Source organism: Odocoileus virginianus, chromosome 2, assembly GCF_023699985.2.
Source record: "Odocoileus virginianus isolate 20LAN1187 ecotype Illinois chromosome 2, Ovbor_1.2, whole genome shotgun sequence".
NCBI classification, from domain to species: Eukaryota; Metazoa; Chordata; class Mammalia; order Artiodactyla; family Cervidae; genus Odocoileus; species Odocoileus virginianus.
Window position 1 is genome coordinate 42,009,158 of NC_069675.1, and position 25,391 is coordinate 42,034,548.

The following is a 25,391-nucleotide window of genomic DNA, read 5'->3' on the forward strand; positions in this document are numbered from 1 at the left end:
CAGCGAGAATGAAATGAAACATCACAGAAAGATGAGGGAGAAGTGTTAAAATGGGAAATTGGAGAGATGGGGAAAGAGAAGGGCTTCTCAGGTGGTGCTAGCAGAAAAGAACCCACCTGCCAATGCAGGAAACATGAGTTCGATCCCTGGGTCAGGAAGATCCCCTGGAGGAGGGCATGGCAATCCACTCCAGTACTTTTGCCTGGAGGATCCCATGAATAGAGGACCCTGGTAGGCTATAGTCCATAGGTCACAAAGAGTCGGACATGACTAAAGTGATTTAGCATGCATGCATGCCAGGAAGAGAAAGGAGAAAGGCCAGGAAAAAATGATTTAAGGAGTTACTGCTTCTTTGAAAGCCAAGAAGCTGTTATAGCAAAGTGAATAAGACCTCAGGTCTTTGCAGCCCCCTGGCTGGGAAATTGGACTGACTTTTGTTCTTGAGTCCAGGCTACCTGGAACCCAGCTTCAGGAAATCAGAACGTGTTCTCATCACTCACTTTGTGTTCCCAAACAGAAGAGAAGAGAGGGAGGGTGGCCACCTTGATCCAGCTAAAGCATCTCCAGGAGGCCTTCTCTGGATGTCACATCGAGGCTGCCCTTCTGCCACAACACGGAACTGGTGATCCCCGAGCGCATGGACATGGCTTTGCTCAGCAATATCCTCGCCGCCTATTCCTTTGTCTCAGGTAGTTGTCCAGGCTGAGCTGGGCCAGGTCTGAGGCCTTGGGCTGGGCAGAGTCATTTCCTGAGTGGCCAACTCTGGCCTTTTACTCAGGAGAAAAATGGTATGCAGACTTAACAGAGGGGCTCTGTGTTACTGAGTTTTGAATGGAAAATCTTCTGGTTTGAAAGTTAAGTTTTCTCTAATTTGGCAAATGGGAGGAGTTCTAAGAGCTTTATATAATGTTTGGTTTCCTTTTGGGCTCAAGTGAGTGAGTGAAGTGGCCTGGGGCTGCTTTGGCTTCTGTCATTAAGCATTTAACTCTAATATGAAAGGCCAGAATAGAGTATCCTCATCCTGATTTTTTCTAAGCAGTGGTTCTCAACCCTGCTTAGGGTGTGTGTGGCGGGGGGAGGGTGGTGTCTGTGTTTGGGGGGCTATGTGGAGAAGTTTGATAACTCTCTGGGAGACATGGAAACAAAAAGTATGTGAGTCGGGGAGAGTCTAATATTTGCCTCTTCCTTGATTCCAGGTTCTTTTCTTTTAGGAAGATGGCTGACTTTCTCAAGATCATTTCTTGAGAACAGGTGCTGTACATGTAAAAGGAATCATTTAAAAATACATGAAAATAAATAAAAATAAATGGAAAAATAAATAAATAAATAAAAATACATGAAAATATACCTCAATAAAGCTGAAAAATTTTAAAAATACATGAAAATGCTCAGTAGTTTGAATGACCAAACTGATTTTCTGCTGCTTCAGTGAGTTTTTAAGCTTTGGTAGTTGACTTTTCTTTATCTCATGTCTCTATTGTATAAGAAGGAAGGGACTGAGGTTCTAAGTAGATTTCCTTTGAGAGCCTAGTTTTGCTTTCTAGTTCTCTAGTCAGGGTTGACATGTGATGACCTCAGAGTTCAGATACAAAACCTGACTTTTCTATTTACAATGTCAAATCTGAGCCAGGACTGAGGATAAAGGAAGTTCACAGCTTCTCGCTGAGAGAGCATCTTGGATGACATGCAATCTGATTTTAGAATGGAAGACTTCTCAGGAGCTTGGCTGGCTCCTTAGTGGTTGGCAAGATGCAGCATGTCATCTTCACATGTTTCGAGTCCAGGGTTCTCCCTTCTCAGATCAGCAAAGGCTCAGGTCATCAGTCAGCTCCTCACTTCCCAAAGTGATGCTGAAAGCTCAGCTTCTCTATAAACTGGTGCCAGATCGAATCTCAGAGAGTTTTGGATGAAGTAGAAATGGATAGCTTTGTTACTTTGCCAGGCAAAGGGGGACACAGTGGACTCCTGCCTCAAAAAACTATGTGTCCCCACTTGGAGAAGATAGAAAGTTTATAGTAATTGTTCAAAGAGGGCATGATCAGCTCATGGGCATTCTTCTGATAGGTTGATGGTAAGTAGGAGTCAGCATCATAAACTTTCAGATTCCAACTGGTCTGGGTCTACATACTTGTGGTCAGCATACCATTATTAACTGTTAATTTATCCCACTCTGAGGGGGGTTCCAGTATCTGAAAAACAGCTCAAAGATATTGTATGTATCTGTTGATGGGGAACCAGGACCATGCCCCAAGGCTGAATAACTTGTTTCTCTTGACTGTTTCTCCCTGGTCTTGCATCCTCTCCCTTCCCTAATTAACAACTGCTAGAATCTACCCCTTGGAACTCAGCAAAGGTCAGGGAGGCTGAATGAAGGCTATTTTCTGTAATCAAAGAAATGGGAGACATAGAAAGGCTTTGTGCCCAGGAGACCCACAGGACTCTGCTCAGTATCAAAAGGAAGTTCTAGTGCCAGGAGCCTCCTTACCTGGGTACTCACACGTCAAAGGAATCTCAGTTCTGCTCTTTCTTCTAGGCTATTCTGGGGAGAAAGGACACTGGAGCTGGAAAAGAGATGAAACTATGGTATCATGTTTTCACAAGCAACTGAATGATGGTCTCCTCTGCTCTATAGTGAAGACCCCCAAAATGAAGTAGGGTATGGCAGGGAGGGTCTGAAGTTTTCAAGGTCTCAGATGACCCTTGCAAATAAGCTGTTGTAAGAAAATATCTTTGGTGAGAACAAACAGGCTATTGGACTTTAAAATTGTTCTCAGCACAGGAAGTACCTGGCAGATTTCCATTTTGGCCAGCATAACCCTGAGTTGTGATCATTGAATGTGGTAACTTACTGAATGCCCTGGTGTTTACCATGTGTCTTATGATCTTAAGGTGAAAGGGTACGTGGCCGTTTTTCTTCCTCCTTCAAACTTTTTCCTTCCCACTCCATATGCTGGAATTAAATATTGCTTAGGGTACAGGAGGACTTCCCTGGTGGCTTAGAGGGTAAAGCAGCTGCCCACAATGCGGGAGACCCAGGTTCGATTCCTGGGTCAGGAAGATCCCCTGGAGAAGGAATTGGCAACCCACTCCAGTACCCTTGCCTGGAAAATCCCATGAACAGAGGAGTCTGGTAGGCTACAGTCCATGGGGTTGCAAAGAGTCAGACACTACTGAGCAACTTCACTTTAGGGTACAGGAAAATAATTTTTCTTTTAAGTATGGGCTGAGATAAAAAGAGAATGCAAGGAAATGGAAAGTAGAGTAGCTAAAATAAAATGCATTAGAATTAGTAAGTAGATTTGGTGGCTAAAAATTCATTCCAAGTGTGATTTAGAACACTGCCTGACTATAAAGGAAATGAATTAAAATATTTAAAATATGAAAGTGTTGACTTAAAAAATATTCACAACCTATTAATAAAAATTGAGGGTAATATTTTATTCAGTGGAAATTTGGGGGATTTCAAGCCTGGAAGACAGCATTTCAAGTGACCTTGGGAGAACTGCTCCCAGAAGGTGAGGGAGGAGCCAAGTTATATAGAAGTTTTGCAACAAGGGGCAGGTAGTCTTAACATCAGAAGATGATTTTTAATTAAGGAAAACCAGATATTCCAAGTTAAAAAATTTAGTGCTTTATGGCAGGAAATATTTCATTTCTCAAAGGTGAATATAATATCCCCTAACCTCTCCTCGTTTCTCCCAGCTTATCAATTGCCTCATTCATGTGGTCCATCATTTCAGCAACACCCTTGCTAATACACATAATTCCCTTATTCCCAGGGGCTTCCCTGGTAGCTCAGATGGTAAAGCGTCTGCCTACAATACAGGAGACCTGGGTTCAATCCCTGGAACGGGAAGATACCCTGGAGAAGGAAATGGCAACCCACTCCAGTGTTCTTGCCTGGAGAATTCCATGGACCGAGGAGCCAGTGGGCTACAGTCCATGGGGTCACAAAGAGTCGGACACGACTGAGCAACTTCACTCACTCCCTTAGTCCTGTGTCTCCTTTCTGACTAAACCAACAGGCAAAATTCCAACTCTTAAGTGTATCCTTCTTTCTCCCTTTTCTTTCTCTGCACTCAAGAAACCAAACACTGTTAAAACTTTGAAGATTGAAACAATTAGAAATTCATAGAATCCAGCCTTTGCTGAGCCTAATATTGCATCATTCTTTCTCTTTGCTTTTGGATACATCTTGTTCCCATTCTTCACATTCTTCCCATTCTTCACCATTTCAAACCTTGACCATTCCAGCAATTTAAAATATCTGTTTATCAAAATGTACCCTTAGTTGGCAAATGCAACTGAGAATAAAATGTGGCATTAATGAAGAAAGGTTAAAGTTAATATGTAAAGAGCTCTTACAAATCAATAAATGTTTTAAAAGAAAAGGGGCAAAGGATAAGAATCAGCAGTTTGCCAAAGAAAAAATCCAAATTGCTGATAAACATAAGCATCTCAGGTTTTAGAAATTAAATGCAAAATGAAAATAACAGGTTAACATTTTTATTTTATAAAATTGTCAAATATTTGAGTGATTATGTTTATAATTTCAGTTTTGGAGAAAGTGTAGGGAGATGAGTATTTGCATATATGCTGATGAGGTTATGAATTGCCTCAGCCTCTCCAGAAAATGATTTGGGAACACCTGTCAAAAGCCTTAAAACAATATTTAGCCAGCAATTCCACAAGTAGGGATTTATCCTAGTGAAATAATTAAGGTTATGGGCCAAAATTTTACTGTGAAGACAGTTTGTCTCAGAACTATTTATAATAGTATAAAAAAATCATAAAAGTAGGTGAATATTAAATAGAAAGATATTTATGATGTGCTATTAAGTAAACAAAGCCTGTTACCACACAGCATATGCAGTATAATCCTGTCAAGTGCATATGTTCATATGTATATCAATTGTATACATATGTATTTTTTTACTACAAACTGTATCTGGATGCTGGGATTGTATGAATATGTCTGTGTATTTTTAATTCTCTTTTGCTTAGCTGTATTATTAAGTATTCTATACTTCATTGATATTGCTTTTGTAGTAAGTAGTGTTATTTTATTGGAATTTAAAAATTTGATGCATATATATACCACTGCTTTACTCTTTTTCTGACTTCTCTAGCTAAGTATCTAAATGTCATGAACATTACCACTTAGATGTGCCATAAGCATTTCAAATTCAACTTGGCCTGGAATGGAATATTATCCTCTTTAAATATACATATATATATATATATATATATATATATATATATATATAAAACCTTCTTCAGATCCTTTTCCATTATAGATTATCACCAGATGTTGAGTATAGTTTCCTGTGCTATACAGTGGGACCTTGTTGTTTACCTATTTTATACATAGTAGTATTAGTATGTATAATTAGTATGTATAATGTATAATTAATTCCAGACTTCTACTTTATCCTTCTCTTGCCTCTTTTGGTAACCATGTTTGTTTTTTAAAATATCTACTTTTGTTTATTTATTTGGTTGTGCCAGGCCTTAGTTGTGGCACGTGGGCTCTTCAGTTTTTATTGTGCCATGTGAGATCTTTAACCGTGGCATGTGGAATCTAATCCCCTGACCAGGGACCAAACTGGGCCCCCTGCATTGGGAACATGGAGTCTTAGCCACTGGAACACCAAGGAGGTCCCTCTCAGTTTGTTTTCTGTGTCTGTGGGTCTATTTCTGTTTTGTAATTAAGTTCATTTGTATCATTTTTTAGATTCCACATATAAATGATATAATAAGATATTTATCTTCCTCTAATTTGCCTCACTTAGTGTGATAATCTCTAGGTCCATCTATGTTGCTGTAAATGGCATCATTTCTTTTTTTTTATGGCTAAGTAACAGTCCACTGTGGTGTGTGTGTGTGTATACACACCATATTTTTATCCATTCACCTGTTGATGGACATTTAGGTTGCCTTCATGTCTTGGCTATTGTAAATAGTGCTGCTTTGAACATTGGGGTGCATGTGCCTTTTCAAATTAGAGTTTTCTCCAGATATATACCTAGGAGTGGGATTTCAGGATCATATGGTAACTCTATTTTTAGTTTTTTAAAGAACCTCTATACTGTTCCCATAGTGGCTGCACCAGATAACATTCTCATCAACAGTGTTAACACAGTTCCTTTTTCTCCACACCCTCTCCAGCATTAATTATTTGCAGGCTTTTTAATGATGGCCATTCTGACTGGTTTTGATTAGAGCTTTGATTTGCTTTTCTCTAACAATTAGTAGTGTGGAGCACTTTTCATGTATTTGTTGGCCGTCTGTAGGTCTTCTTTGGAAAAATGTTTATTTAGGTCTTTTGCCCATTTAAAAAATTTTTTTAATGTATTAAGCTTTATGATCTGTTTATATATTTTGGAAATTAGTCTCTTGTCAGTAGCATCATTTACAATTTAAATATGCTCCTTATATTTTGTATTCCATCTAGGACATCACCTACACCAGAAGTATGATTTTTAGCCTTTGATGTATCTTCTTCACTGCCCATATCCAATTACCTACAATTTCATTTATGAGATCTGTTTCACCTTTCAATGTCTCTGAAATGCATCCTTTCTACTTTATTACCACTATCACTGAGTTGACTTAAGCTCATTTATGTTTTTGCCTGATTTGCCATAATGGTATTTTCCATGGTCTACCAACCTCTATTGCCTGTGTTTTGTAGTGAAATGTTTCTAAAATGTAGATATGATGATGAAATTCTTTTTACTTTTTAAAATCTAGGAAAAAATCCAAACACTTTTGTATGCTTTAACAGTTAGGATTGTTTTCAGCTGCAAATAACAGAAACCTTTAATTTGGTGGCCTAAATGCATAGGAGTTATCAAACCCACTCCGATGGGAGAAGTCTGGAGGTAGGTGATTGCTAGCATTAGCTCACAAATGTAGGGGCAGCTTCTCTGACTCTCATGGTCTTTCTTTTATGCTTATCATCTCATGGCTGCAAAATCGCTGCTGTTGCTTTTGCCTTTCAAGTAAGGATTGAAAAGATGAAAAAGGAAGGAAGTTCCAGTAGACCCCCTCTCATGTTTCATTGGCTAGACCTGTGTCACGTGGTGATTTCTAGCTGCAAGCGAGGCTGGAAAAGTGAGAATTCTAGCTTTTTCAACTTCCAGACCAGTGGTTCATAATCAGGGGTGATTTTGCCCTATAAGGGGATTTCTGACAATGTCTGGAGATATTTTTGGTTGTAATAACAGGTAAGGGTAGAGAAACATACTGCAATGCATAAGACAACCCCAATGACAAAGAGTTAACCATTCCAAGATGTCAGTCATGCTGGGATTTAGAAAACATGCTGGAAGAGAGACAAGCAAGGGAGAAGGGATTTAGGGATAGTTTGAGGTACTCCAATCTGCAGTTTTTTATATGGCTTACCAGGGCTTTTAATGCTTACCTTGACATCTCCATACTCTTATTTAGTTATAGCCCTCCCTGACCAAGACCTCACTTTGGTTATTCTGAACCACGTGCCTGGCCTTTGCTCATCTCTTTGCTTTTGCACAGTCATTTCCTTTTCCAAGAATTATTTCACTCAGTCTTGGATTGGTTAACTCCTTCCTACACTTTAGAACTCACTCAGCCATCCTCTCCCCTCACTTCCCATTCTGACCTAGGTGCCCATCCACCTAAGAATCATCCATGTGTTCTCCCTACACATTTAGTTTCCTCTATGTCAGCACTTGAATTGGAGCAGTAAACTCTTCTTGTTTTAACTTCTTGTTTTAAGGGGTTGAAAGCAACCCCTTGAGATCATAATATAGTATATTAAGGATATAATCTCATCAATAATAACCTTATTAATAATTAGTATTAATAACTTCTAAGTACATTGTTTAGAAAATTAAATTGAATGGTTGCTCTTTTTTAATTCAATGTTTTTAATTGATAATACATTCTGCAGCCTCACTCTTCCATTGTTAGATTTTTTTTTTCTTAAAAATCACCTTCTTAGTGAGATTTTGGTCACTCTGTTGGCCTCCTTGCCTCCAGCATACATTCAATACATCGTATCTTCTTTCCTATTTTTCTGTTTTTTTCCTTATCACCATCTAACATGCCACCTATTTTATTTATCTTGTTTATTGTCTGTCTCCTTACTAGCTTACTAGAATGTAAGCTCCCAGGAGCACAGAGATTTGTGTTTCTTTTTTTGACTGCTGTATCCTTAGCACAAGAATAGGACCTGGCACCTATTAGGTATTCAGCAAGTTAGTGAATGAATATTGTTCGATGACCAAATAATATAAAAGGACATATAGTAAGAGGTCTTACTCCAGAGCTGCCCCCTCCTTCCAGTCCCAAAGTCTGATGTATTTCCAGCCTTCTCTGCACCTTTACCGTGCTCATTATGCAGATGTAAGAAACTCTGAGCCCAACAGTCTCATCCTCCCCACTTTTACAGACAGGTAGCATATCCTATGTACTGTATTGTACTTAATTTTTTTTCACAGAACATATATTATAAAGTATTTAATATCAACATATAGAGAGCTTCCTCATTCTTTCAGACAACTACATACTGTTACATTATATAGATGAATTGGTTTAACCAGTCCTCCTGTGGGAATGATTCAAATCTTTTTGAATAGGAAGACAAATCCATAATAAATAACCATGGCATACATACATGTTCAAGTACATTTGTAGAATAAATTCTCAAAAGTAGAATTGCTTGATCAAGTATAAATAAATTATTGCTTAAGATAAATATTACCAAATTGTCATTTGAAGAGTTTCACAAATTTATTGCTCATAAGATGTGTGAGAAGACCCTGTTTTCAAGCTGTTGGATTTTTGACAGTCTGATAGAGAAAAGATAGTATCTAAATGTCATTTAATTTTTTTTTCTCCAGGTTATCTGTCAGTAAACTTTCCTTTAAAAAACCAGATAGTAGATATTTTTAGGTTTGTAGGCCATATGCAGCCTCTATTCTAACTCGCAAGTCTGTTGTAGCATGTAAGCAGACATAGACAAAATGTAAATGAATGGGCATAGCTATGTGCAAGTAACAAAACAGCTAGCTAGCCAGATTTGGCTTGTGTGTGCCAACCCCTGCTTTCAGTGAGCATCTTTTCATGTGTTTTAAAGAACCATTTGTATTTACTTTTCTTTGAGCTATTAATATTTTTTGTTCATTTCCTTTATTGATTGTCTTTTTCTTAATGCTTTTTCTAGGTACTCTTTATATATTAGCCCTTCATCTCTGTTGCATATTTTAAATATTTTTTCCCAGTTTAGCATTTGTCATTTAACTTTGCTTATGGTAATTTTTTCAATGAATAAGTTTTGGGGAATTATTTTTCTATTTAACCAATATTCTTTGGATATTTAACTGCCAGTATAGCTGTACAGGCCATGTAATATTTAACCAGAATTTGAATTACTGTTGCTCTGATATTGGCCTGAGGGAGATGATCTCAGCAATGAGGGAGTGTAGCCCACCATTGCTCAATTGATAGTCACAAATTTGGGGATTTAAGAAAGTATTGTAATTTCTATTTTCTAGTATTCTCCTTTATATGGAAATCTGGTGAGGGCTAAGAACCTTGTCTCTAGGTCAAAGGCATTGTAGACTCACAATAAATTTTTGTGAAATAAAGTAACCGCTTACTGACAAAAAATTAAAAAATTTTTTCAACAGTTGAAATATATCTTCTTGGAGAGTTTGGTGAAAAGTGGTAATTTCATACATAGCTGTTGGCAAGATAAATTGTTGTACCATTTTTGAACATTCACTTAGCAATGTATTTTAAGAGGTATAAAATTATATACCCTTTTGACATGAAGATTTCTATTCTGAGAATCCATTATAAAATCTGTAAGTGAAACAAGCAAAAAAGGAAGTAGTTTTAAGCACAAAAATGCTGCTTCCATCATTTTTGACATAAAAAGAAATTGGCAACAACCTAAATATTCAAAGGTAGGAAACTGTTTTTGTAATGTGTGGTGAATTCACTGGGTAGAATACTATGTAGCCATTATTAGGTATGATTGGAAGACTATGGAGCAATATAGAAAGACATTTACATTATATAAACTGTATATCCTTGGAGAGAAGGGTGAATAGGTGGAGCACAGGAATTTTAGAATAGTAAAAATGCTCTGTTTGATGGATACATGTCATTATACATTTTTTGAAACTGATAGAAAGTACATCACCAAGAGCAAGCCCTGGTATAACCACTGGCCTTTGGGTTATTATGTGTCTATGTAATAAATGTAGTAATTGTAACAAATGTAACAAATGTACCACTCTGCTGGGACATGTTGATAATGGGGGAAGCTATTGCATCTTTAGAGTAGTTTTACATTCAGAGGAATTTTCCTCTGAATGTAAAACTACTCTAAAAAAAATTGTAAAAGCAACCAAAAAGTATAAATATATAAGTTGTATATAAACTGACAATAAACAAATATATATCTATATACAGGATAAAGAAGGGAGAAAATTCACTTCACTGTACTTCATAGTGTCTAGTTTTGTTCAGGTTGTGAGATTGATTATGATGATTTGATAGATTTTTTTCTGTTGCCATAACTTCATGGCAAATACAAGGAGAAAAGTGGAAGCAGTGACAATTTTATTTTCCTGGGCTCCGAAATCACTGTGAATGGTGCCGCAACCATGAAATTACAAGACTTGCTCCTTGGAAGAAAACTATGACAAACCTAGACAGTGTATTAAAAAACAGAGACATCATTTTGCCAACAAAGTCCATATAGTCAAAGCTATGGTTTTTCCACTAGTCATGTACAGATATGAGAGTTGGACCATAAAGAAGACTGAGTGCTTAACTGTGGTGGAGAAGACTCTTGAGAGTCCCTTGGACTGCAAGGAGATCAAACCACTCAATCCTAAAGGAAATTAACCCTGAATATTCATTGGAAAGACTGATGCTGAAACTGAAGTTCCAATTCTTTGGCCACCTGATATGAAGAGCTGTCTCACTGGAAAAGACTCAGATGCTGGGAAAGATGGAGGGCAAAAGAAGTGGGTGGCAGAGGATGACATGGTTAGAGATTATCACTGGCTCAGTGGACATAATTTGAGCAAACTCTGGGAGATAGTGGAGGACAGAGGTGCCTGGTATACTGCAATCCATGGGGTTGCAGAGTCTTAGCGACTTAGTGACTGAACAGTACTCTTTTAATATTTCAGCGTCCTTCTCTCCTCTTTCCTTTCTTTCTTTTCTCCCTCCCTCCCTTCCATCCTTCCCTTCCTTCTACCCTCCTTTCATTCCTTCCTTCCTTCTTTTATTTCTTTAATTGAGATATAATTTGACATATTACATTGTATAGATTTAAGATTTATAAGTATATAAAGTTATACATTTCTGTATTGCTGCATGATCACTCTTGTAGCAGTAGCCAACACCTATTTCACATCATATAATTACTGTCTTTCTTTTTTGTGATGAAAATTAAGATCGTGTCTCAGAAATTTTGAAGTCTATAATAAATATCATTGTGCATAATGACTATGCCATACATTAGGTTTCCAGGACTAATTTATCTAATAGTTGCTAATAGGTACATTTAAACTACATGTCCACAGTTCTCTCGCCCCTCAGCCCCTGGTGATGAGCATTCTTTCTGCTTTTATGAGTTTAACTTTTTAAGATTCCACATGTTCCTGATATCATACATTATTTATCTTTCTCTGACTGATTTATTTAATTTAGCATAATGCCTTTGAAGTCCATCTATGTTATAAATGGCAGAATCTCCTTTTTTTTAATGGCTGAATAATATTGTAATATATATCACATTTTTAAAATCTATTCATCTGTTGATAGGTTGTTTCCATATCTTGGTTGCTGTGAATAATGCTGCCATAAATATGGGAATGCAGGTATCTCTGTAAGATGATGATTTCGTCTCCTTCTGTTTCCTTGATCATCTCAATACATGCAGAAAAAGCATTTTACAAAATACAGCTTTCCTTAATGATAAACCCTAAACAAATTGAGTATAAAAGGAAGATATCTCAGTATGGGCTTCCTGGGTGTAAAAGAACCTGCCTGCCAATGCAGGCAATGCCTGAGACAGGGTTTGATCCCTGGGTCAGGAAGATCACCTGGAAGAGGTCATGGCAACCCTTTCCAGTATTCTTGCCTGAAGAATCCAATGGACAGAGGAACCTGGCAGGCAACAGTCCATAGGTTCACAAAAAGTCAGACATGACTGAAATGACTTAGCACACATGCATGCATCTCAGTTTAATAAAGCCAATATATGACAGGCCCAAAACTAACATAATAATTGGTGAAAGACCGAAAGCTTTTTGTTCACATATGAAACCTCCACCATTTTACTCCCCTGTTTACATTTTGATGTCACAGTTTACCTCTTTTTAATATTGTGTATTCTTTAACAGATTATATGGCAACCCACTCCAGTACTCTTGCCTGGGAAATCCCATGGACGGGGGAGCCTGGTGGGCTGCAGTCCATGGGGTCTCGAGGAGTTGGACACAACTGAGCGACTTTCACTTTCACTTTTCACTTTCATGCGCTGGAGAAGGAAATGGCAACCCACTCCAGTGTTCTTGCCTGGAGAATCCCAGGGACAGGGTTGCCTGGTGGGCTGCCGTCTATGGGGTCGCACAGAGTCGGACATGACTGAAGTGACTTAGCAGCAGCAGCAGCAGGAGCAGTGTTATAGTTATTAATACTCTTTTCCTTTAACCTTTAAACTGAATTAAGTGGTTAACATACCATGCCACTACAGAATTAAGAGTTTTCAAAATCTGAAACTGTATTTACAGTGTATTTACCTTTACCTGTGTGTTTTATACTTTAGTATATTTTCATGTCACCAATGGCTTCCCTCATGGCTCAGATGGTAAAGAATCCGCCTGCCGTGTGGGAGATCTGGGTTTTGATACCTGGGCTGGGAAGATCCTCTGGAGGAGGGCATGGCAACCCACTCCAGTATTCTTGCCTGGAGAATCTTCATGGGCAGAGGAGCCTGGCAGACTACAGTCCACGGGGACATAAAGAGTCAGACACAACTGAGTGACTAAGCATAGCACAGCACATCACCAATTAGCATATTTTCTCCTTGATATCTGAAGGATAACTTTGCCAGATAAAATATTCTTGGCTGGCTTGCCTTCTTTCAACAATTTGAATATATCATTCTGTGTTCTCCTGACCTATATAGCATTTCTGCCAATGAATCTTCTGATAGCCTAATGAGGGTTCATTTGCAAGTTTACTGTCTTTTTTCCTCTAGCTTTTTAAGGATTCTCTCTTTTTCTTTGATTTTTGACAATTTCATTATAATGGATTCTTGGTAATCTTTTGCATTCAGTTAGCAGGATGACTTATTAGTTTCATAAATTTGGATTATCTATGTCTCTCCTTACATTTGTGAAGTACTTAGCTAGTGTTTCTTTAAACTTTCTGCCCCTCATTTCTCCTTTTGGAACTCCAATTGTGCTAGATATTTGTATGTTTGATTGAATCCCATAGATTATGCACACGTTCTTCCCACTTTTTCATTCTTTTCTCTCTGTTCACCTCTGATTGGGTTATTTCAAAATCACTATCTTCCTGGTTGCTAGTCTTTGATCTACCCTGCTGCAGATTCTCTCTATTGCATTTTTATTTTAATCATCAAATCTTCAGTTTTGGAATTTCTGTTTGGGTCTTGTTTATGGTTTTTAACTTTTTGCAGAATTTCTCATTTTGTGCATACATTTTCCCCTGGTTTCATTGAATTGTCTTCTGTGTTTCTTATAGTCTATAGTTTCCTCAAAACAGCTATTTTTAATTCCTTATTGGCTCAATTATAAATTTTTTTTTCTGCTTTTGAGCTCAGTTATTGATGGATTATTATCTTTTGGTGATGTGTTTTCTTGATTCTTCCTTTCTTGTATCAGACACTCCCTCAAATCTTCACTAGTTGCCTTCAGACAGGGTATATACTGTTTGTTAATCCTGTACTATCTGGGGTTCTCTCTGACCTTGTATTTATACACCTGCCTTGCACGTCTTGCTCCCTCATGTGGCAGAATTCATAAGCTTTTATGTCTTCTGTGGTTCTTAGAACTCACATGACTGGCCGCTAGAAACCTTTCCTGTTTTCCAGAAAGTAGAGTTATAGCTCAAGTTTGTGTTTTCTCTTTTGCCAACAGATCCTGGTGTGTTTTTGTCATAGCACTTTTTTTACTATGCTCATTCCTGCTACCAGTCTCTGCTCACAGAAGCCACCCTCGAGTGAGAGGAGGTATGGTTTTAATTTTTGGGACATTGAGGGTGACCACCTGCTAGTGGGGAGATCCTTGGCTGAGCCTCCCAGAGGCTAAGTGGACTTCCTGCTAAAGCTCTGAGCACAGACAGCAGGACCCATGACCCTTTAGTGCCTTTTGATGTTCTTATTTAGCCTTTCCTGAACTCTCCCCTGCCTCCCAGTGATGGAGGTTCCCGCTTCCAGTACTCTTACTGTTGCTGGAGAAAAGTGGATTTCTTGTGTGCAGCATCTAGTACAGCTGGGGTAGTCATGCACTCACTACATCTCCTTTTCACCTGTGGAAGTCATCATGAGATAGTTCCGTCTCTTATTGTGTCAGCTTGTGGGGAGGGGCAGAGCTGATCAGGTTCCTCTTTCCCTCTCTGCTACATTCAGACTCGTATGTGTGTGTGTGTGTGTTCCCTCCAGTGGTGTGCTCTGATCACCTCCATAGGGCTGGAATTTTACAAATTCTCCCTCATCCGTGGGTATCTGCCCAAGTCAGAAATCTCCAGGTTTTCCCCAGTTACGGCTGGGAGTTGTTGGGGGCAGGTTTGCTCACTCTGCTGATTATGCAAACCAAACCAAGGATTTGTCTATTACCAGATGAACAGGTAAGCGAGGCTTCTCCCTGGTCCCTTGGTTTATGTTGATAGATCATGCTGTGCCCACAGAGGCACTCTTGTTTGTGTTTGTTTAAAAAGAAGGGACAAAAAGTAGACTTACACTACCAGGAGTTGATGTCACTCCTTTTTCACTATATTATACTGTTTGTTGGATACTCTTACGTTGACTCTTCATGTTTTCTATTTTCTTCTCTATTCTTTTCTTCATAAAAATACCTATAATTTGTATCTATTTTATACATGTCACTGTCATTTCAGTGGGGATTTCAGAGAGAAAGAGGGATCATAAACACATGGGTTCAATATCCTGTGTTCAAACTGATAGAACTTTTTTAGGTAGAATTTGAAATGTATAAAACCTCAGAATGCCTAAGCCCTTTGATGCAAAGTTCTGTTTCTAGATTAATTAACCTGTAGAAATAATTTTGCTGCTGCTGCTGCTAGGTCACTTCAATTGTGTCTGACTCTGTGCGACCCCATAGATGGCAGCCCACCGGGCTCCCCCGTCCCTGGGATTCTCCAGACAAGAACACTGGAGTGGGTAGAAATAATTCTACGTGTACATAAAGAGATGTGTACAAGGACACAAAGATATGACTCTAGCGTTGATCGTAACAGTGAAAAACTGGAAACAGTTTATATGCTATCAACAAGGAAAAGGTTAAATAAACTTTGATGTCTATACTACAGAAAAGTATGCAACAGTAAAAAAGAGTGCTATTGGTATATACTGAAACCTCTCTAATAAATATTTTTAAGTTTAAAAAGCAAATATAAATAATATATAATCCCACTTATATTCTTTAAAAACACACAAATACAGGGTTTTGAACACATCATACAGGGATCATCACTGGGCCCACTAAGTATATTGCTCATCAGCAGGATGTTTGTTTCTTTCTCTCATCAAGGAAGGGCTTAAATTACTCCCCCCCCCCCCAAATTAACCTAATGAGGTTATTCAAAAATGCCCACATTGGCTTTCAATCTATGATTGAAAAGATAAGTTATCTACTGCTGCACAGTAAATTACAGATCTTCCTTAACTTACCCATTGTAAATTGAAAATGTCATAAGATGCATTTACTTAAAAAAGTTATTTTATATTTGACTATATTTACAATGTTGTGTTAGTTCCAGGTGTACAGCAAAGCGATTCAGCTGAAAACATACATATATCTATTCTTTTTACAATTATTTTCCCATTTAGGTTATTACAGAATATTGACCAGATTTCCCTATGCTATACAGTAGGTCCTTGTTGGTTATCTATTTAGAATATAGTATTTTGTGTATCTCAGTCCCACAGTCCCAGTTTATCTCTCTCCTCTACCTTTCCCCTTTGATAAACATAAGTCTTTTCTAAGTCTGTGAGTCAGTTTCTGTTTGGTAAATTTTTAGGTAGGAAGTTAGGCATGAGCAACTGATTGGTGGCCTAGCTGAAAAAGATTCAAGCTGATATCTAAACCCCACCTCAGTTGCTTTACAGACAAGCAAGAGATTAGAGAATTCAGAACCACTAAACCAGTTTTACAACAAATGTTAAAAGAACTTCTCTAGACAGGGAACACAAGAGAAGGAAAAGACCTACCTACAGAAAATAAACCCAAAGCAATTAAGAAAATAGGAATAGGATCATACATATTAATAATGACCTTAAATATAGTGTATTAAATGCACCAACCAAAAGACATAGACTTGCTGAGGTGGATACAGAAACAAGACGCATATATATGTCATCCAGCAGAGCCCACCTCAGACCTAGGGACATCTACAGACTGAAAGTAAGGGGGTGGGAGAAGGTATCCCATGCAAGATGAAGTAGCAATACTCATATCACACAAAATAGACTTTAAAACAAAGACTATTATAAGAGACAAAGAAGGACACTACATAATGATCAAGGGTTTAATCCAAGAAGAAGATATAACAATTATAAATATATATACACCCAACATAGAAGCACCTCAATATGTAAGGCAAATACTAACAAACATAAAGGGAGAAATTGACAGTAACACAATAATAGTGTGGGACTTTAGTACCCTATTTTCATCAGTGGACAGATCATCTGAACAGAAAATTAATAAGGAAACACAGATCTTAAATGACACTTTAGGCAAGGTGGACTTTACTGATATTTATAGAGCATTCTACCCAAAAGCAGCAGACTACTCAAGTGCACACAGAACGTTGTCCATGATTGACTACATGCTGTGCTGCCAGGCAAGCATGGTAAATTTAAGAAAATCAAAATTATATCAAGCATCTTTTCTGATCACAATACTATGTGATTAGAAATAAACTATAAAACAAAACCTCTAAAAAACCAAAACACATGGCAGCTAAATAATATACCGCTCAATAACCATTGGATCACTGAAGAAATCAAAGAGGAAATAAAAAATTACTTAGAGACAAATGAAAACACAGTGGTCCAAAACTTACAGAATTCAGCAGAAAGCAGTTCTAAATGGGAAGTTTATAGCAATACAATTTCATCTCAAGAAACAAGATAAATCTGGAATAAAAACTGTCAGCCCACGCATGCCTAAATGAGTACGTAAAAGCCTCTCTTGAAAATCCCTGTGCTTCCTCATTCTGGCGCTGGTGCCTCTCTTGGCTGGGCCCCCGTCTCCCTTGAGGTGTTCTTATAAGACCTCAGATTCTTCTTAGTGTTCTTAAGAAGAACTGAGGCCCCACAAGGGAGGGGGGTCCTCTTCAGTTCTCCCTGTATCTGCTAATAAAAATAGGCTCATTTGTATCATTTTTTGGGGTTCTGTATATAAACAGTATCATATGATATTTGCCTGTCTCTGTATGACTGACTTCACTTAGTGTGATAATCTCCAGGTGCATCCATGTTGTTGCAAATGACATTTCATTCTAATGATTGAATAATATTCCAGTGTGTGTATATATATATATATATATATATGTATATCTATTCATCTGTCAATGGAGATCAAGTTGCTTCTATGTTTTGGCTATTGTAAACAGTGCTGCAATGAATATTGGGTTTGTATGTATCCTTTCAAACCATGATTTTCTCCAGATATATGCTCAGGAGTGGGATAGCTAGTTCATATGGTAGCTTTGTTTTTAGTTTTTAAAAGAACCTCCATACTGTTCTCTATAGTAGTTGTACCAATTTACAGTCCCACCAACAGTGTGAGAGGTTTCCCTTTTTTCTACGCCCTTTCCACCAGTTATTGTTTATAGATTTTATGATGGCCAGTAGTCAAAGCTATGATTTTTCCAGTAGTCATGTATGGACGTAAGAGCTGGACCATGAAGAAGGCTGTTGTTCGGTCGCTCAGTCATGTCTGACTGTTTACAAACCCATGGACTGCCGCACAATGCTAGGCTTCTCTGTCCTTCACCATCTCCCGGAACTTGCTCAGACTTATGTCCGTTGAGTCATAATGGGTCCATTATGATGCAGTCATAAGGTCAACGATGCCATTCAACCATGTCATCCTCTGTTGCCTCCTTCCCTTACCCTCAGTCTTTCCCAGGATCAGGGTTATTTCCAGTGAGACAGCTCTTCATATCAGATGAACGAAGTATGGGAGCTTCTGCTTTGCCATCAGTCCTTCCAATGAATATTCAGGGTCGACATCCTTTAGGATGGACTGGTTTGATCACCTTGCTGTCCAAGGGACTCTCAAGAGTCTTCTCCAGCACTGCAATTCAAAATCATCAATTCTTCAGCACTCAGTCATCTTTATGATGTACATGACTACTGTACACATCACATCTGTACATGACTACTGGGAAACCATAGCTTTGACTATTCAGACCTTTGTCAGCAAAGTGATGTCTATTTTTTAATGCGCTGTCTGGATTTGTCAGAGTTTTTCTTTCAAGGAGCAAGTGTCTTAATTTCATGGATGCAGTCACCATCCACAGTGATTTTGGAGCCCAAGAAAATAAAGTCTCTCACTGTTCCTATTGTTTCCCCATCTATTTGCCATGAAGTGATGGGACCAGATGCCTTGATCTTCATTTTTTGAATGTTGAGTTTTAAGCCAGGCTTTTCACTCTCCTTGTTCACCTTCACTAACAGGCTATTTAGTTCTTCACTTTCTGCCATTAGTGTGGTGTCATCTGCATATCTGAGGTCATGGCTATTACTCCTGGCAATCTCAATTCCAGCCTGTGATTTATCAAGCCCGGCATGTCACATGATGTACTCTGCACGTAAGTTAAATAAGTAGGGTGATATACAGCCTTGACATACCTCTTTCCAAATTTGGAACCAGTCCATTGTTCCATGTCCGGTTCTAACTGTTGCTTCTTGACCTGCATACAAATTTCTCAGGAGGCAGGTAAGGTGGTCTGGTATTCCCATCTCTTTCAGAATTTTCCACAGTGTGTTGTGATCCACACAGCCAAAGGCTTTAGCATAGTCAATGAAGCAAAATTTGGTGTTTTCTGGAATTCTCTTGCTTTTTCTATGATGCACTGGATGTTGGCAATTTGATCTCTGGTTTCTCTGTCTTTTCTAAATCCAGCTTGTATATCTGGAAATTCTCAGTTCAAGTAGTACTGTTGAAGCCTAGCAGGAAGGATTTTGAGGATTACCTTGCTAGCATGTGAAATGAGCACAATTGTGCACTTTTTGGGGACTGGGGTGGAAACTCACCTTTTCCAGTCCTGTGGTCACTGCTGAGTCTTCCAAATTTGCTGGCTTATTGAGTGCAGCACATTCACAGCATCATTTTTTTGAATTTGAAAAAGCTCAGCTGGAATTCCATCACCTCCTCTAGCTTTGTTCATAGTAATGCTTCCTAAGGTCCACTTGACTTTGCAGTCCAGGATGTCTGGTTCTAGGTGAGTGACCACACCATCACAGTTATCTATGTTATTAAGATCTTTCTTGTACAGGTCTTCTATATATTCTTGCCACTTCTTAATTTCTTCTGCTAGATCCTTACTGTTTCTGTCCTTATTGTGCCCATCTTTGCATGAAATGTTCCCTTGGTATCTCTAATTTTCTTGAAGAGATCTCCAGTCTTTCCCATTCTATTGTTTTCCTCTATTTTTTGTGCATTGTTTACTTAAGAAGGCTCTCATCTCTCTTTGGTATTATTTGGAATTTTGTTCAGATGGTATATCTTTCCCTTTCTTTGCTTTTCACATCTTTTCTTTTCTCAGACAAACATTTTGCCTTCTTGCATTTGTTTTCCTTTGGGATGGTTTTGGTCACCGCCTCCTGTACAGTGTTATGAACCTCTGTCCATAGTTCTTCAGGCCCTCTGTCTATCAGATCCAATTCCTTTAATCTATTTGTCACTTCCACTGTATAATCATAGGGCGTTTGATTTAGGTCATACTTGGATGGCCTATTTGTTTTCCCTGCTGTCTTCAATTTAAGCCTGAATTTAGCAATAAGGAGTTCATGATCTGAACCACAGTCAGCTCCTGATCTTGTTTTTGCTGGGTGTATAGAGCTTCTCCATCTTCTGCTGTAAAGAATATAATCAATGTGATTATGGTATTGACCATCTAGTGATGTTCATGTGCAGAATCATCTCTTGTGTTATTGGAAGAGGGTGTCTGCTATGACCAGTACATTCTCTTGGCAAAATTCTGTTAGCCTTTGCCCTGCTTCATTTTGTATACCAAGGCCAAACTTGTCTCGGAGTAACAACCCCAGTTATCTCTTGACTTCCTACTTTTGCATTCCAATCCCTTATGATGAAAAGCACATCTTATTTTGGTGTTAGTTCTAGAAAGTCTTGTAGGTCTTCATAGACACATTCAACTTCAGCTTCTTCAGCATCAGTAGTTGGGGCATAACTTGAATTACTATGATGTTGAATGGTTTGCCTTGGAAACGAACTGAGATCCTTCTGTCATTTTTGAGATTTCACCCAGGTACTATATTTTGGACTCTTGTTGACTATGAGGGCTACTCCACATCTTCTAAGGGATTCTTGCCTACAGTAGTAGATATAATGGTCATCTGAATTAAATTCTCCCACTCATCCATTTTAGTTCACTCATTCCTAAAATGTTGATGTTCACTCTTGCCATCAGAATTCCAATTGTGGTGCTAGAGAAGACTCTTGAGAGTCTCTTGGACTGCAACGAGATAAAACCAGTCAATCCTAAAGGAAATCAACCCTGAATACTCATTGGAAGGATTGATGCTGAAGCTGAAGCTCCAGAGCTTTGGCCGCCTGATGTGAGCAGCACACTGACTGTAAAAGACCCTGATGTTAAAACCAGTCAATCCTAAAGGAAATCAACCCTGAATACTCATTGGAAGGATTGATGCTGAAGCTGAAGCTCCAGAGCTTTGGCCGCCTGATGTGAGCAGCACACTGACTGTAAAAGACCCTGATGTTAAAACCAGTCAATCCTAAAGGAAATCAACCCTGAATACTCATTGGAAGGATTGATGCTGAAGCTGAAGCTCCAGAGCTTTGGCCACCTGATGTGAGGAGCCTACTGATTGTAAAAGACCCTGATGTTGGGAAAGATTGAAGGCAAAAGGAGAGGGAGGCAGCAGAGAATGAAATGGTTAGATAGCATCTTTGATTCAGTGAACATGAGTCTGAGCAAATCTAGGAGATAGTGAAGGACAGAGGAGCCCAGCATGCTGCAGTCCATGGGGTCGTAAAGAATTGGTCATGACTTTGCAACTCAACAACAACAACAACATTCTGACTGGTGTGAGGTGATATCTCACTGCAGTTTTGATTTGCATTTCATTAATAATTAGTGGTGTTGAGCATCTTTTCATGTGCCTCTTGGCCATCTGTATGTCTTCTTTGGAAAAACGTCTGTTTAGGTCTTCTGCCCATTTGTTGTTTTCTTTTATATTGAAAAAAAAAAAAAAAAAGAATTTAATACACCTAACCCTTGGAACATCATAGTATAGCTTAGTCTACCTCAGATATGTTTATAACACTTACATTAATCTGTAGTTGGGCAAAATCATCTAACATGAAGTTAGAATCTCATATAATTTATTGACTACTGTATTGAAAGTGGAATATCAAATGGTTGTCTAGCTTCAGAATGGCTGTGGCTGATCACGTGGCTGACTGGGAGCACAGCTTGCTGCTACCCCCCAGCATGAGGAGAGAGTATTATACTGTATATTGCTTGCAGAAGGAAAGATTGAAATGCAAAATTAGAAGTACAGTTGCTACTTAAATGCATATTGCTTTCACTCCATTGTAAAGTTAAAAAATTGTAAGTCCGGCCATTGTAATTCAGGGACACTCTGTGTCTCAAAACAACAAGTATTTATTTTCTCTCAGTTTCTGTAAGTCAGGAATCTGGGATTTGCATAGCTGGGTTCTCTGTTCAAGAGGTTCCACAAGATTGCTGCAAGACCAGGGTTGTGGCCACCTCAAGGATCCAGCAGGAGACGATTCACTTTAAAATTTTATGTCCCAGTAAAATAACATTACTTATTACAAATGTGATATCAATAAGTATAGAATACTGAAAACATATAGCTAAGCAAAAGAAAATTTAGAGGACATATACACGTATTCATACACATCCAGGCTCACTTACATGGCTGTTGGTGCAGTCCAGTCCTTTGAAGGTTGTTAGTCAGAGGCCACCCTTAGTTCCTCACTATATGGGCCTTTCTGTGGTACAGCTCACGGCATGGGAACTGACTGCTTCAGAGCAAATGGGTAAGAAAGAGAGAGCATGAGTAAGTTGGAAGTCAGTCTTAGGCTACCTAATCTCAAGTCATCCATCACTTTTGTTAGAAGTAAGTCACTAGGTCCAGCCCTTGGGGGGAAGGTCTTGTGTAAGAGTATGACTACCTAGAGGTAAGGATCATCTCTGAAGTTGCCTACAACCACAGTTAAAAGATAATTCAAGGGGTTTCAGGAGAAAATTCAGAAACAAAGATTTGTGTAATATAAGCAAATGGCTTCTTTAGCACAGTTACTTGCTTATAGTAGATGCTAAACAATATTTTTTCGTTTTTTAACTTCTCATTTTGAAATAATTTCAAAGTTAAAGTTGCAAGAATAGTGAAAGAATTCCATACAGTCTTTATCCACACTATTTGTTAGAAAATTATATTTGAATACATTACGCAATTTGTCACATGAGAAGGCATTATTTGTAGTCATCAAAGCTTTGGGGCCTGGTGAGAGGGGTCCACCCTGTGCTGAAGTCATATTTGCTCTCTGAGTATATAGTTGTCATCTTTCAATGTTCTCTTTTTCCTCCTTCTCCAACAGAAAATCCCGAGGGAGCAGCTCTGTACTTTGTCTCTGGTGTGTGTATTGGACTGGTCCTCACCCTAGCTGCCTTGGTGATGAGGATCTCTTGCCACACAGACTGCTGTCAGCATTCCCAGAAGCTTCTGAGGGACCAAGAAAGCAGCAGCAATAGCAGCGACAGCGAGGACGGCAGCTTGGATGCAGCATCTGACATCTCAGTCAGGAGACATCGGCGCTTTGAGAGGACTTTGAACAAGAATGTCTTCACCTCGGTGGAGGAGCTGGAGCGAGCCCAGCGGCTGGAGGAGCGGGAACGTATCATCAGGGAGATTTGGATGAATGGCCAGCCTGAGGTTCCCGGCACTAGGAGCCTGAACCGCTACTACTAGGGGCAGGAGCAGGAACCCATACCCCACTGTTTAGCTGCCTGGGAGAGAAAGGGCCCCGCAGAGACAGTGGGCACTAAAAGTCGAATGCAGTTCTGCTAATGTTATGGTGGCAGAGATAAGCAGGACACTGTCATTTTTGAGACAGTAAGACAGATTTGTCCCTTTTGGCTACATGGAGAAGTAGAAAAACCAAGTTGTTTTATCAACCTTTCTAGATCTTGGAATGGTGCTGAAAACCCTCTCCAGCAATGTGGATGGAGATTAGAGGAATGGGACTTGTGGTGTGGTTTCTCTTGATTTCTGAGGATCTCAGAAGTTTCTGCAGGCTTCATTGCTATGTTTTATTTCTATAGAAAAGGAAATATTATTATAGCAAGAGGGCTAGGAAGAGCAGGGTTACCTTAACTTAGTAAATGCAACTTAAATGACTGTTTGCCATGGAGGTGATTTTGACCCAGATAGCATGATCCATGCTTATTATTTAAGGCCTATTTTCAAATCTTGTATTGTAATTGCAACCTCTTCCATTTTAAATGGCACCTCAGGGATTAAAATCCTGTTTTTTATTACAGTTACCACTTCACTCATGAAAATGAATAATGTATCATAGGAGATATGTCAGTGAACTAGAAAAATGTCAATAACCTCAAAGGATGAAGGGTTTTATTTTAAATAGCTTCTAAGGACTGTATTAACGTGCATTTATTGCTGTATGCATTTGAAAATGCAGCAGCAGAACAAAAGCCATGTCTCCCCCCTTTTGGAGAAGAGAAAACTTTATGACTCTAGATAATCATGACTTTAGACATTTTGTTAAAAAAATAAAAACCATGTTTGGATTTATAGTAAGAGAATGGGAATGGGAGGTGAGGAATAAAGCCAAAGTTAGGCTGGGATAAAAAATAAAAGTTACATAAAGTCTTTTTTGTTTCATGTTTTGTTTCTGTGGTTACACTTACTTTAAACAGCAGCCCTTTTATAGGTGAGTATGGTCTTTTGCCTGATCCTTCAAATAACTGGAGAATTTTGAGAAACAGAGAAACCAGAAAGTGGAGAAATGACACCCAGGGGCTTGTTATTTTATGTCTGTTTCTATTATGACAGTGTAGTTGAATGATTGGTAAGTTGATATAGGACTAGAAGACTTACCAAAGACTAGAAATATTAGGGTGTCCTCATATGGAGAGGGGAAGTTGGTAAGGAAGGGAGGCAAGGCTGAACCACATTTAGAAATGGGTTACAGAGGAAGATGCAGCATCCTCCAACCTGATACGCAGGAATAATGTTAGTTCTGTGTGACTGTCAGATCCCTTTTCTTGCCATGCAGTAGATTCCTTAGTCTGTCTGGATACTCCAGAGCCTTCCTACTAGATTTCTGCTGTTCATTGGCTTTGTCATCATACCTGAGAGGCTGGTTGGGAGACTTTCTCTGCTGTACTCTCTATTAATGATACTTTGGCAACCCACTCTCTGTGATAGAGGCTTGGAAGTCTGCCTTAAGGACTGAGAAGTTACAAATACATGTTTCCCAAGAGAGCAATAGTTTGCTTGAAACCCTCAGCGGCTGGCTTGATTATACCTTTTTGAGTGACCTCATTGGCAACTGCCCAAAATCTTGTTAAATCAAGCATCTCTGAATCTGGTTTCAGCCCCTCGCCAACAAGTACAGGAATCATATCATTTCCCCTGAGCATTATATTAATATCATCTATATTGGCCTCTGCCTCTTTTTTAATTTTTAAATTTATTTTATAAATTAATTTTTATTGGGGTGTAGTTGCTTTACAATGTTGTGTTAGTATCTGGCTGTACAGAAACATGAATCAGTCATACATATATCTACTCTTTTTCAATTTCCTTCCCATTTAGGCTACCACAGAACATTGAGTAAGAGTTCCCT

At 38.7% G+C, this 25,391-nt stretch overlaps 1 protein-coding gene across 1 annotated transcript in view; it reads left to right on the forward strand.

The window, feature by feature from the left end:
• Nucleotides 1-24,412, forward strand: part of EVA1A (eva-1 homolog A, regulator of programmed cell death) — a 79,675-nt gene extending 55,263 nt beyond the window's left edge. The window contains exons 3-5 of the mRNA XM_070472703.1: nt 518-689; nt 14,175-14,266; nt 23,121-24,412. Coding sequence (XP_070328804.1) covers nt 518-689; nt 14,175-14,266; nt 23,121-23,491 — 635 coding nt within the window. The 3' untranslated portion in view covers nt 23,492-24,412. The remainder of the gene's footprint in view (nt 1-517; nt 690-14,174; nt 14,267-23,120) is intronic.
• The last annotated feature ends 979 nt before the right edge of the window (nt 24,413-25,391 follow it).